The sequence below is a fragment of the Dreissena polymorpha genome, chromosome 3, assembly GCF_020536995.1.
Source record: "Dreissena polymorpha isolate Duluth1 chromosome 3, UMN_Dpol_1.0, whole genome shotgun sequence".
Classification (NCBI taxonomy): Eukaryota; Metazoa; Mollusca; class Bivalvia; order Myida; family Dreissenidae; genus Dreissena; species Dreissena polymorpha.
Window position 1 is genome coordinate 22,996,543 of NC_068357.1, and position 14,953 is coordinate 23,011,495.

At 34.7% G+C, this 14,953-nt stretch overlaps 1 protein-coding gene across 2 annotated transcripts; it reads left to right on the top strand.

Moving 5' to 3' along the window:
- The first annotated feature begins 40 nt into the window (after positions 1-40).
- On the top strand, positions 41-13,939 carry LOC127873280 (cell death regulator Aven-like). Of its 2 annotated transcripts, none has more exons than XM_052417060.1 (5): positions 41-245; positions 4,278-4,449; positions 8,032-8,198; positions 8,760-9,129; positions 11,854-13,939. In XM_052417060.1, exons 1-5 carry the CDS (start codon positions 84-86, stop codon positions 11,913-11,915), a joined length of 933 nt encoding a protein of 310 aa, XP_052273020.1. In that variant the 5' UTR covers positions 41-83; the 3' UTR covers positions 11,916-13,939. The 2 variants fall into 2 exon arrangements, with proteins under 2 accessions (XP_052273020.1, XP_052273021.1); XM_052417061.1 differs by having other exon boundaries at positions 8,035-8,198.
- The last annotated feature ends 1,014 nt before the right edge of the window (positions 13,940-14,953 follow it).

Here is a 14,953-nt window from a genome sequence, read left to right on the forward strand (position 1 = left end):
TTACACTAAACTAACACTAATCTTCAAATAGTACTTTTTAACCTTAATTTTACGGTGTTATCAAACTTACCTGTTCGTACAAAATGCGTCCAGACGAACACAAGAAACGTAAAAATGATCTTTATAAGAAAAAACACGGTATAAAGAAGGATACTTCCGAAAAAAAGAAAACTTGGTCGAATGAAAAAACACCAAATAATGGTGCAGAGTCAAGCAAGGAATCGAATGTTACAAAACCAAACAATGTTAGTTGTTTTGTATTTCGGACAGGTTATTCGGACATTATAATTTACCAGTGCTCACTTACATAGTATTATTTGTATCGTATTGTCTTATGGCCACAATGGATATATGGAATTATGAAAAGCCTTAACTTCTCCATGGACAAGTTTATGCAGATATTTCTGCAAGGAAATGTGTCTTGTTAGTATTGGCAACCATAATTTAAAAACTCGCTCTTTATATTTTCTGACTTTGTGCAACATAGAGTTATGGGAGTTATTCGAAAAACCCTATTTGGAGTAGACAGTTGATTGATAGTCACCACAAAAAACTCCCTAACAATACTTTTTTAATATTAATATGATTATAGGTGCTACCTTATTTACGGGCAAAAGCTTAATTGTTTTAAAGCTATTTAAAAATAACAGTGTGATTGTAATAACATTAAAAATTATACTCACAACTCTTCTTGCAGGCTGCTAAAATTCATGCATCAACATAAAAGTTAACAATTTTACACAATTTCACAATAAATATATATTTATCAAGTTTATATAAATTAATACCAAATACAATCTGACTATATGCTTAGTACAGCTCGATTGGTCATTGTCGGCTTGGGTCCTACTTAAATGTACCCTGGGTACTCTTTAGTATACTAACATGTACCCTGGGTACAGAAAATATACTAACACGTAACCGCCAATTTAAACTGTACATGAGTCAGTATTATTCCCGCCACAAGTCCGAAGTCGATTAACGCACTGCAGAATACAAACAAAATTCTCTTTGAAAAAAAAACCTTCCTGAACATGCTTTTTGAGCAGGAGTTTCGATAATAAAGAGGCCATTTTACAGAATATTGAAATAAATATGAACATAATTAATATATAAAAAAATAGCCGCCAACAACCAATTAAGCCTTAGAATTCCTGGGTACATGTTTGTATACTTACAAGTACCCGGGGTAAATTTAAGTAGTACCCGAGCCGACAATAACCAATCGAGCCTAAGTAAATGCTAGATGTGGTATTAAAAATATTGTAGTTGTTATGTTTATATTCTTTGACTACAGTTTCAACTTGCTTAAGGTAAATATTGTAAATACCAACCAAGTAGCTTATGTGCAGCATGTTATTCACGACCCTTAGCTGTTTCAAATTTGATGTTAAATAAAACTTAAAAGCCTTTTCAATGAATGGTGCTTGTTGTGGTTGACATCAAATTTTTACATCTTATGGATAATTTATGATATGAGGATTTAAAAAATCAAAAACAAAAAGGGAAATAGCACATTTTGATTGATATGCTGTGATACTTGTATATTATATTCAGTTACATATAGAATCTAGACTTTAAACAATCAGACAGTCTGATTGATTCTTTATTGATAAGTATTGCACCAACTTAACATTATAAGTTGCAGGTCATCATAATGTCTGGTTTTGACTGATATTTTCAAAATCACAGCATTTGCATTGTCAGGTTTTCAAAAGCAGACACCATCTTGCACATGCCCTTTTAAAATTCCTGGGGGCACGTGATTTCAAAAGAAGGACGGCATTACCATAAATCAATAATCAGAGTGCCTTACTATGGTATCTCTCTTTGCAGTTATTATCTCATTTTGGTTAATATCATTGTTTATTCTAAAAAGTAGAACAGAACAATAATAGTTTTGAATTATTTCTCTAAATTTCTTAAATTATTTAAAAAAAGTAATATAGGTTTATACATATTGTTGTGTGCTGAAATGCTTTTATATGCTTTTTAGCTCACCTGAGCGCAATGTGTTCAATCATGCGCCTTTGTCTGTCGTGCTCTGTGAGTCGCCAACATTTGCCTTGTTAACACTCTAGAGGCTACATTTATTGTCCAGACTTCATGAAACTTTGGTCAGAAGATTTGTCCAAATAATATCTTGGACAAGTTAGAAAATGGCACCAGTTGGTTGAAATACATGGCCGCCAGGGAGCAGGGCATTTTTCTTTCTATGGCTATAGTAAAACCTTGTTATCACTCTAGAGCCCACATTTATTGTCTGATCTTCATGAAACTTGGTCAGAATATTTGTTTCAATGATATCTTGGATGAGGTCTAAAATGGTATTGTTTGGTTTAAAAAAAAAAGGCTGCCAGGGGGCAGGGCATTTTTTCTTACAAGGCTGTAGTAAAACCTTGTTATTCTAAAGAGCTCACATGTATTGTCTGATCTTCATGAAACTTTGTCAGAAAATTTGTCCAAATGATATCTTGGACAAGTTTGGAAATGGTTCTGGTTGGTTGAAAAACATTGCCGCTAGCTTTTTAACACTCTGGAGTCCACGTTTATTTTCTGATTTTAATGAAACTTGGTAAGATATTTGTCTCGATGATGTCTTAAATGAGGTCTGAAATGGTTCCAGTTAAAATGGTTGAAAAAAATGCTGCCAGGGGGGGCGGGCATTTTTCCTTATATGGCTATAGTTAAACTTTGTTTATGGCTAAAAATCACATTTATTGTCCAATATTCATGAAACTTGGTCAGAACATTAATTTTGTTCTAATGATATTTTAGATGAGTTTAAAAATGGTTCCGGTTTTGAAAACCCTTGCCACTCGGGAGTGGGACATTTTTCCGTATATGGCTATAGTAAAACCTTAATTAGTAACACTTAAAGTCACATTTATAGTCCAGTCTTTATTGTACTTGGTCAGAACATTTTTGTGTAATGATATCATTGATTAATTTGGAAATGGTTCCGGTGTGTTGCAAAGCATCGCCACTAGGTGGTGGGGCATTTTTACTTGTATGGCCACAGTAAAACATAGTTAAACCTTGTTAACACTGACTTAAAGTCACATTCATAGTTCAATCTTTATGAAACTTGGTCAGACCATTTGTTCTTATTATAATTGGGCCTGACAGAACAGGTCAGTTCCTTTGTATCTCAGGTGAGCGACTTTTGGCCTTTTAGGACCTCTTGTTTGTTTGTTTGTTTATTTGATTCACCATATATTTATCTTACAGTTGCTTTTGATTTGAATAGATAACAAAGCTATTTATTATCCCCCGCCATAGGCGGATGGATATTGGTTTGGCTTTGTCTGTCTGTCCGTCCATCCGTCCAGAGCCATATCTTGGAAGTGCTTTGTATGATTTCATTGAAACTTGGTATGAGTATATATATATATATATGGATAAGAGCATGATGCACGCCAAATGGCATTGTACACCATCTGTTAATAACGGAGTTATGGCCCTTTGTATCTTGAAAAATGCTTTTTAATATAAGCTTAATCTCCATTTACACATGAGCCAGAGCCATCAAACTTGCAATCGTTGTTCTCAATCATCTGGGGGTGCTTCACATTCAACACCCATAATCCTAGGGGCTATGGTCAAGGTCACACATTGAGGTCAAAGGGCGTTGTCCATCCGTCCAGAAACTTTTGTGTCTAGAAGCGTATTGGCGGGGATATCAATTCATCGAATTTGCTTGTTGTTGATAATTGCAGACACAATTCCACATGGGGAAAACACCCAACAATATAATTATGTAAAACAGAAACATTTTTACCTCTGTGTCCTGCTTTTTTTAAGCATTTAAGTCCCAAAAAACTAACATTGTTTCTAATCATAAAAATCCTTTGGGGCTTACAGTATTGAGGTCACACTCAGAAGAAATTAATGCCAATGAAGTCTTCTATTTCCGCTGTACTGGTTACTTGTTCATAAATCTAGTGTATAGCGCTCAATTAACAGATAAAAAGTTGCTAGAATTTTAGCTCAAAAAAGAAAAATCAGCCAAACATTATTTGTCTATTCAGGATTCCCAATCTAAGTAATTCTAAAATGACTGAAGGTGATGAATAAACAAGTCCTGCATGTTTAATTCTTGTTACATGGACATTTATTTTCATTATGAGCCATAGTTTGCGTTAAATTGTTTGTTGTCAACTTGTTTAAATAAAAAATACCATAAAAGCAGATAGTGTCGGCTCTTAAAAGCTGTGTGGAGGATAAGTTAAGCACATGAATTAAGCCCAGTTTTCAGCTTATATATATAATTTCAGGAGCCAAAAGCCTCACACAGTGATGAAGACAGTAAAAGTGAGGATGAAATTAGAAAGTTTAGTCGCAGAAAGATTGAGAGTAATTGGAGTAGATATGACGAAATATTGTCCGATGAAGAGGAAATACCTATGCAAAGGGGAGAGGACTTCAACAAACTATTTGCACAAGCAGGTAAATCATAGGGTTGAGTAAAATAATGAAAGTAATCAAAGTATGTGGCACAAAATATTGAATGGATAAATCTGAATTAACATTGTTCGTAGAGCTCTTTATATGTTCCTATTTTTATGTTTTCAAATCCTCTTATATAATTCACTGCATAATTATGTAACTTGCCAACCCACCTGTCCGTCCGTTCGGAAATTTTGTGTCCGGAGCCATATCTTGGAAGTGCTTTGTTTGATTTCATTGAAACTTTGTATGAGTATATATATGGATAACAGGATGATGCATGCCAAATAGCACTGTACACCCTCTGTTCATAACAGAGTTATGGCCCTTTGTATCTGGAAAAAATGCTTTTTAATATAAGCTTAGAGGCTACTGTATCTCCATTAACACATGAGCCAGAGCCATGAAACTTTCCATAGTTGTTCTCAATCATCTGGGGGTGCTTCACATTCAACACCCATAATCCTAGCGGCTAAGGTCAAGGTCACACATTGAGGTCAAAGGTCACAAATTTGATGAATTATTCATTATTTAGTCATACCTTTACTATGCATCAAGGGATTCTGTAATACATGTAACTGTCCACAATTGTTCTCCATTATCTAGCTGAGTGTCAAATATAAGATCCAGGTTGCTAGGGTCATGGTCAAGGGCACACACAAAGGTAAAAATCACACATATTGATTGCCTTATTTGGTAAGGATTCTACTATACTAAAATGGATTCTCAAAATGTCTTGATGTAATTGTTCTCATTTATCAGGCAGTGCAAGACCTATGTGTTTTTGACCAAAGTCAATGTCACACATCAAAGGTCACACATTTGTAGAAATATATATTATTTAACCATTATTTTACTATGCATCAGTGGATTCTGTAATAACCTTTCATAATTCTTCTCCATCTTCTTCCTTGCTGTGTGTCATATGTAAGATTCATGTCTAGGGTTAAGGTCAAGGTTCATGTCTAGGGTTAAGGTCAATGTCAAACAATATACATGTACTTCATGAAAGGTCATACGATTCACATCAAGGGTCAAGGTTACACAAATGCTTCATATGTCTTAAGCTAAACCCCTAAACTGACCAGCATTTTTTCCAGAATTATGTATACATCTTTGTACTTAGAAATTACAGGTTAGAGATTTTGTGCTCCAACAAGGGAGAGCATATAGTCGCTGACTTGTCTGTCCTTCCTTCTCTTATAATTTTATCTGAAGGAGGATATTGTTTTGGCCTTGTCCATCCGTCCAGAAAACTTTTGTGTCCAGAAGCATATTGGCGGGGGATATCAATTCTATGAATTTGCTTGTAAAATATACTTTTTAGATCTCTTTAGCACTCGGTTCTTAAGGTGAGCTATTATGATGAATCTATGGCCCACTTCCAATATTGTGCTGTGTGCGATGAGCTCATTTTCACTTAACAGGCAACATTTTTAGCTCACCTGTGCACACTTTTCTCATGGTGAGCTTTTGTGATCGCCTTTTGTCAGTCGTTTGTTGTGCTACGTGCGGCGTCAACATTTGCCTTGTTAACACTTTAGAGGCCATATTTATTGTCCAATCTTCATGCAACTTGGTCAAAAGATTGGTCTCAATGATATCTTGGATGAGTTTGAAAATGGTTACGTTTGCTTAAAAAACATGGCTGCCAAGGGGCGGGGCATTTTTCCTTATATGGCTATAGTAAAATCTTGTTAACACTCTAGAGGCCACATTTATTGTCCGATCTTCATGAAACTTGGTCAGAAGATTCATCCCAATAATATCATGGACAAGTTAAAAAATGATGCTGGTTGGTTGAAAAACATGGCCTCCAGGGGGCGGGGCATTTTTCCTTATATGGCTATAGTAAAACCTTGTTAACACTCTAGAGGCCAGATTTATTTTCCGATCTTCATGTAACTTGGTCAGAAGATTTTTCCTAATGATATCTTGGATGAGTTCGAAAATGGTTTCAGTTGCTTAAAAAACATGGCCACCAAGGCAGGGCCCTCAATCTATTAAATCTGCCGCCGAAATTCGGCGGCAGTCCCCCACCTGAAAAGTATACTTTTTTCCCCTTTCCCCTAAAAAAAAAAAAAAAATTTTTTTTTTTTTTATAGAAAGATGTATCTCATGATTATTATATCTCCATTCTATTTCAATTTAATCTTTGCAAACATACTAAATTATGAAAAATGCAATGAATATAGTGCAAACATGTACAAATGTAATAATGAGAGAGTAAGTAAAAAAATCCCCCAAAAAGGAAAACGCCGCGAAAATTCCCCCTCGTAAGGGCTGCGGACCCCTTCCCCCAAAGAAGTGTGAGGGCGCTGCAGGGTGCGGGGCATATGGCTATATATCATGCTTTAGTAAAACCTTGTTAACACTCTAGAAGCCATATTTATTGTACGATCATCATGAAACTTTGTCAGAAGATTTGTCCCTATGATATTTTGGACAAGTTCAAAAATGGTCCCAGTTGCTTGAAAAACATGGCCACCCGTGGGCGGGGCATTTTTCCTTATATGGACTTATGAATCTTCATGAAACTTTGTCAGTTTATTTGTTTATATGATATCTTTGATGTCAATCATGTGTATAAAAATGGTTCTGGTCTGTTGAAAAACGTGGCTGCCAGGGTGTTCACTAGTCATGAAAGTTGGTAAGAACATTTTGTTCTAATGACATCTTGGGCTGCACAGAACAGGTCAGTTCCTTTGAATCTCAGGTGAGCGACTTTGGGCCTTTGAGGCCCTCTTGTATGACTATATTGCTATATTAAAACACTCTAGATGTCACGTTTATTGTCTGATCTTCATGAAACTTGGTCAGAAGATTTGTCCCAATGATATCTTGGACAATTTAAAAAATTGTTCCAGTTGGTTGAAAAACATGGCCACCAGGGGGCGGTGCATTTTTCCTTATATGTCTATTGTAAAAACTTGTTAATCTTGGTCATGTGTGTCTAAATACTAGGTTAAATCTTATAAAAAAACTTGTAACCACAAGAGAAGCCACATTAATAGGTGGCGATGAAACATGCCAGGTAAGAATATTTATTTAGACAATATCTGAGTTTTAATCTGAGTCATGTGCATCCAAAATCTAGGTCACCAGGTCAAATCTCAGAGAAACCTTGTTACTACTCTTGAGGTCAAAGTCTAAATGAATCTTAGTAAGAGTGTTTATATTGGCTAAATCTTGCCTGATCTTGAATTTGGTTCATGTGCACCCGAAAGCCTAATCACATGGTTAAATGTTAAGCCTTGTTACATGTATCACTCTAGATACCATATTTATGAATTAATTATGATAAAACTTGGTCAGAATGCTTATTTTGACTATATGAAGGCCATGTTTGAATGAAATGTGGTAGAGAACTAGGTCAACTCATCAGCAATTTGTGTCTGTGAACTCGGGTAAGCGCCTTAGGGTCATTATGACCCACTTGTTTGAAATGCTAAGTCGAAAATGAAAATTTAATTTCTTTCCCTCATTATGTCCCTTTTGATATAACTTATCACTCTGAAAGGAAATAAATAATAATACCTTCTATTTACCCACATTTATTAATTATTATTATTTTATCATAAGCAGGCGGGTCAGCGGCTCTGTTCCGGTTTAAGGGCGAGGAAGACTGGGCCAGTGTAGAAGGGGAGGCAACTGACAACCTTATGGCATTGGATCTCCAAGATTTGGCACAGGCCTTGGACTGCGTTCCACTCCAGGAGAGACTTGGTCTCAATCAGGATTTGTTTTCAGTATGAATCACTTTCTAATTGGTTCGGTGTATGTTTATTTTTATGCACTGAAGGCCTTTATAAGTTTTGCAATTAAATGTTTTAGCTTTTAACCAGATGTTGTTATAAAATATGAATGTATTAATTTACATGAACATTGATTTTAGTTTGTTTCTCTGGAATAAGAGTTATTGCCCTATTTTAATGTATCACGTTTAAATGCTAAATGGGGCATATCTGGCAAACTATTCAAAATATCCACTTGACATTTTCATAGTTTGAATGATCTCAATGATGGGAAGTGCTTTGCATAAGAACCATGACTTCATAAATCTACAGTGGTTTCTCCTGTTAATGTTCATGCTGTGTCCATATCTTGACTTTAATACATGGTATAAAGTTGCAAATTGAATTAAAAAAGCCTGCAACTTTTTATAACCAGTTTTTAAAACTGGAATTCTAATGCCCCTTGACAAAGTGGCATGCAAAGGGGTGTCAGTCACGACAGTGACAGTTCTAGTTTTATCTTCTCAATATTTTTTCAACAGATAGTCATATTCAAATTCATATTGCACTTTGCAGGATGAACAATTGGCGGAAATGAGAACCTTTGCTGAGCGATCCAAAGACAAATATGATAAACTTAGCGAACAATCCACTGTTCCTAAAATAGAATCGGTTACAAAGAAGAAATCTTTTGCAGATGAACAATCATCTAGAAAACAGCACAAAGATGTCTCACCTGTGACTGTGGACTTGGCACCAAATTACAATGCCAGTAATAAGAAAACGAAAGAAATTTTAGATTTGGAGCAAGACATAGATGCGTTACTAAATGACAATGAAGACTCAAAGACAGTTACATGTAATAGTGAAAAAATAAGTACTGGATTAGAAGAAACTGTGCAGAAAACTTCTGTACCGAATGGACAGATATCATCACAGAAAACAGGTATGGATGCTATGTTTTATAGAAATGGGCAGTGCTCTATGAAAAAGGGGTTTAATGCATGTGAGTAAAGTGTTGTCCCAGTTTAGCCTGTGCAGTCACACAGGCTTATCAGGGACAACACTTCCCACTTTTATGATATTTTTCATTTCAAGAAAGTTTCTTCTTAGCAAAAACAAGTTAAGGCGGAGAGTGTCGACCTGATTAGCCTGTGCAGACTGACTAGAGAAGCTAACTCTGTAATGAGTGCTTGTACCTCGCAGACTTTGGATTCCATGTAGTTAATAACCTTCTGCCCGGCGTTCTTGATTTCAGTTCACACCTTTTCGAGGCCGCTTTTTATCTTTCTACCAATGTCACCCAGCCAGGAACATTCCATGGGGCTTAATAGGCTACACACCACTTACACCACCACGGCTCACATGCATTAAACCCCCTTTTCACAGAGCACAACTCAAATGCTTTTGTTCCATGTTTTGATTAAAAAAGTAATCTTATGCCCTTTTTCCATCACACTTTGCGTTAAGGTTTCTGCGTTTAGGTTTCGAAAAATGTTCAAAACTTCTATGTCCCTTCAGATAGCAACTTTATATTTGGCATGCATGTGTATCTCATGGAGCTGCACATTTTGAGTGGTGAAAGGTCAAGGTCATCCTTCAAGGTCAAAAAAACTAATCCGCGGAAAGTAATTAGCTTCAAAGGGAGAAAATTATCTGTACCTGCCAAATGATAAAAAATAATTAATAAATCAAAGAGGCGCAGTAGGAGGCATTGTGTTTCTGACAAACACATCTCTTGTTGTTTTTTTTAAAGAGACACTCACTCTTTTGGTGAAACTATTGGAGTATTAATTATCAATAAAAATTATCTGTGACAAAATTGCATTACCATTCTACTATTACCTTCTATAAATATTGATCAAATAAATTAATTCCCTGACCAAATTTTATGTTTGAAAATTCTTGACAAGTCTTTTTCTTACCTCATAGTATGATTCATTCACAGTATAAATATGCAAAGTCTTAGTCTTTTGCACTTGACGAGGTGTAATCAACAAAACTAGCCAGCAAAAATATTTACCGGTTCTGTTATGTTTTGTTGTTATTATCGAAGTCACATATAATATTAAATCACATACTGTTGAAGTGAATTCGTATATATTTACCTTACAATTACTCATTATTAAAGCAAGTAATGTAGAGAAACCAAATTTTTCCATTAGATAAAAATAAATAGCACAGAGTTTAATGTGTCCCCTCACAGACACACACATGGCATGGTCTGTCATGTTTGTTACAGTAGATGTGCTATTGCCTTTATTCAGTGGTAAACATGTGACAGGAATCACGATTGGGTAGAGATTTGCTAGAATCCCATGTCAATCGACCTTTTCTTAATCTGATAAAAAAATTCTTTAACTTGGGAGTTCCTCTGAACAAAATGGGGCTCCTGCCAATTCCTTTGCATTGGTCGTAAAGGGGATACAAACATATTTTTAAACTATCTAAAGGAACTTTTGATTTCATAAAATATCTCCCACATCCAATGTTATCAATTAAAATAAACCACAACAATGTATGCATGTGTATGCTGTTATTTTATTGACATTGATATCAACTTAAAATCCATTTGTATTCCCGCTCACAGAGTGGAAGGCATTCGTTAAACATTGTGCACACTTATCCATGTGTTCCTATCCATACAACTCAAAACTTGTGTTGTCAACTCCTCTTAAACTTATAAATTAATGTTACTCAAACTTTCACTATTTCGTGACCTTAATGTGTAGATAATGAAAAGAAAACAATTTGGCTGCGATAAATTATGGCAGAATTATTGCCTTTTCCAACTGTTGAATTAAGATCCCAAAAGTTTGTTTTCAAACTTGTTTTTCAAATTTTCACATATAAATGACCTTAATGTGCAGATGATTTTAAACAATAAAGTTTGACTTCAATACGTTTTTGCAGAATTATTATCTTTTGTCAATTTTTTGTTCACATGAGCTTTTATGATCCCTTTTTGTCCATTGTTTGTCAGCAACATTTACCTTGTTAACACTCAACGTTCAATATGTGCACAATTATCAATTTCAAGTTTAGTTCAGTATGTGTCTTCATTTGTATTATTATCTTTAACATTTCCCTTAGTTGAAGAACATATTAATAATGAATTTACCTTTTTGAAGTAAAAACTTCTGTGTAGATTTGTAAGATTCTCAATGATGGCCCAGATGACCACTTAAAGGCCCATTTTAAATATGAAAATTCATATTACTATTTATAAAGGTCTTTTATTTTTCCATTTATTTCACTGTTTTGTATCAGATGGCAATAGATATATTACATTTGGCTATATAGCTCTAGTTTATATGATCTTTAAGAAAACTAAATATTAATTTTCTATTTATTAGCAAATGGCGCCCTTATTTGGTGGTACAGAGTATGAGATGTGTGTTAAATGGTATTATAAAGCCCAGCATAGACAGATTTTTGTCTCAACTTAAAATTCAGAAGCATAATACAATGTATATACTTTTATACAATAGTTCTCAATGAATTAATTCCTCGCAAGTGTGCTTTTTTACAAATTCAATTTGCCCATAAGGCAAGAAGTTCTGCATGATGATCTGTTTAACATGGTGGAAATTTAATCACCATGGAGGAAAAATCCCAAATAAAAGGCAGACATTGACTATGATGAACAACATCTGTTTCTTTCTTTCAGGTAATGACCCGGCGCCCAGTAAAAACTTGGAAGATTGGCTAGATGATTTTCTTGACAATTGAACGCGAGATGCCGTAACACTTTGGACTTTAATTCCATACAACTGATTTAGACATCATTTGGACAATTCTGCAAGGAATTAAGTTTTTTGTGCGTAATCATCATTTCTCATGTGTCACACTTTTTCATTTAATGTGCAATCATGCTTTTTTTAACCCTTTACCACTAAGAAAATTTAATTAAAGACCTTTCTTAATTCAAGTTTAGTCTTTATTTCCAATCCTTAGATACTGATGAACAGCAAACAGCATAAAACCTGAACAGACTGCGAGTTACTTACAGGCTGTTCTGGTTTTATGCTATTTGCACATAGCCATGTGTACTTTGCTTCCGAGTGGGAAAGGGTTATTCAAGCCAATTTTATTATACTTACATTCGGCAGTCAGAAGCATTAAATACTTGCATCATTCTATGCAGATGTTTTCCATATGCCACCTTAATAAGAATAGGAAATAAATTCTGGTAGCATTGACTATAAAGTTGTTTTGAGTTTCTCAAACTTATCATCATTTATTGTCCACTACCGGTGAAACCGGAGGGGACTTATGGTTTTCACTCTGTCTGTCACACTTTTCTGGATCCTGCGATAATTTAAAAAGTTCTTCATATTTTTTCATGAAACATGGACAGATGGCAATATGGAGATTATGCACGTCAATTCCTTTTGTTCCTATGTCAAGAATTCTGGTTTCTACGACAACAAATATATAAAAAAATACTGACAATGGTGGAGTCTCAATGGTAAGGGACCATATTGCTTTGCAATCTTTTGTTTATTACTAATTTCCATTAAGAAAACATTAAATATGTATTTACAAACAGATTAATGAGGCACGAGTTCTTTCCGTCCCAAGTTCTTTATTTGACACCTTTTCAAGGGGAGGGTTCTTGCGGCTCCTGTTTCTAAATCTTTTGAAATAAAATGTATCCTGCATTATTTTCTGGAATATGTCTAGATTTTTTCCATGCACAATTAAGTAAAGTATACTTCAGAATGCTTATTTCTTCATTTGCAGGAGTGCAACATACTCATATTGAGTATGTGTGAGCGCCTTTTGTTGTTTGTTCGTCATGAATCACAAACATTTGCCTTATGTACATTTTAGAGGCCGCATTTAGTACCAATCTTAATCAAACTTGGTCAAGACATTCGTCTTAATTATACCTTGGCCAAGTTCACAAATGGCTTACATGGTTCAAAAACTAGGTCACAGAATCAAATTCAAGAAAAATGCTTGAAAACACTCTTAGACACCTTATTTATTGTCCAATCTTCATGAAAGTTTGTCAAAACATGTGTTCAAATGATATCAAAGAGATGTTTGAAACTGGATCATGTGGGGTCAAAATCTATGTCATTTTTTTGTTAAAAAGCTTACGAGGACTCATTTGCAACATTTATTGCAAAATCTCATGTTAAACCTGCTCAGACTATACTTATGCCACATAATTAAATTGGTCATGTCAAAAACTAATGCACCTAGCCAAATAATGAGAATTGCTTGTTAAAACTTATTAGGCAACATCTTCTGCCCAATTTCTATGAAACTGGGTTAACATGTTTGAGCCAGTAATGTTCGATATGCGATGGAAACTGGGTCATATAGAGTTGATAATTAGGTCAATATGTCAGATTATTACTTTTACTTGAACATTTAACCCTTTACCACTTATATACATATTTTGATGCATTTGTAGTCCCTTCGAAAATTCAATCTAGAGACCTTTCTTACTAGATTCTAACTTGAAAGCTTCATTTCCAAACCTTAGATACTGAAGAGCAGCAAACCGCATAAATCCTGAACAGACTGCGAGTTACTCTGGTTTTATGATGTTTGCACATAGCCATTTTCACTTTGCTTCCAAGTCTGAAAGGGTTACTTGTAATCAATGACATGTTTGATTAGGCAAAAATTTAAGTTTTGATCCATGTTAATGGGAGTTATCTTGCAATCTGTCTGTAGTCTATGACCTTTAATTGCTTTTGTTAAAATTCTGTATTATTTGAATTAAACAATTACATGTATACATGCTTATGTTTCAGTTTTTGTATAAGAAAGATATTCACATTATTGTCAATCATTAAAATGATCTTAAATGTTTCATGATAAGGTGAATATTTAAGAATAGACTCAATTTTAAAATTTATAATCTGCCTGTAGCCCTGTACACAATTTGGAGTTCTAATGCATAGGATAAAGACAATGTCAGTGAACCCATGTAGTGTAATATCTGTGTGTAACAACCATATCTGAACTTGCAAATATAAACCATAAGTGTTGTAAATTTAAGGATTAACAAGTGCTGTTGAACTATCCCAGAAGTCGTGCGTGTACTCCTTTGCCAATCAAGTTTTGGGTGAATAATAAAGATTGCATAAAACAAGATAAAATTATGTGTTTGTCAGAAACACAAAGCCCCCTATTGTGAGTTTGAAATAAATTTTCAATACATCATTTGGCAGATTTAGAAACTATCTCCCTTTTAAAGCTAATTACTTCCCTTGGATTGATTTTTTTTACTCTTGACCTTTCACCACTAAAAATGTGCAGCTCCATGAACACTTGCATGCCAAATATCAAGTTGCTATCTTCAGTATTGCAAAAGTTATGGCCAATGTTCAAGTTTTCGGACGGATGGACAGACAGACTATATGCCACCCTACTGGGGGCATAAAAAGCATTTCTTATAAAAACGTAAGGTGTTCACGATAAGCCAGTGTCATTTTTTATATGCAAACAATTCAATTCCAACTTCAGTGTATTTAAAGTCCCTTGCTTCTAAAATATAAATATACTTTTTTAATGATAGCTGCAGCAGCAAATTCGTATCTATTCATTTCCCTTTATGAAAGTTTATCCAATCTTTTAGCCAATTTGCCAGCACATGTTTCTTTCCTAGAGGTTTTTATACTATTAATCGAGATAATTTCCATATATTATTCGTAATATTTCTGCTTCTTGTTTTGCAGCCTTCATTTCTTTTTTTTATAAATCTGGCAAAAGTGCGTCTGAACCTGCACAATTTCAATGTCAGTACT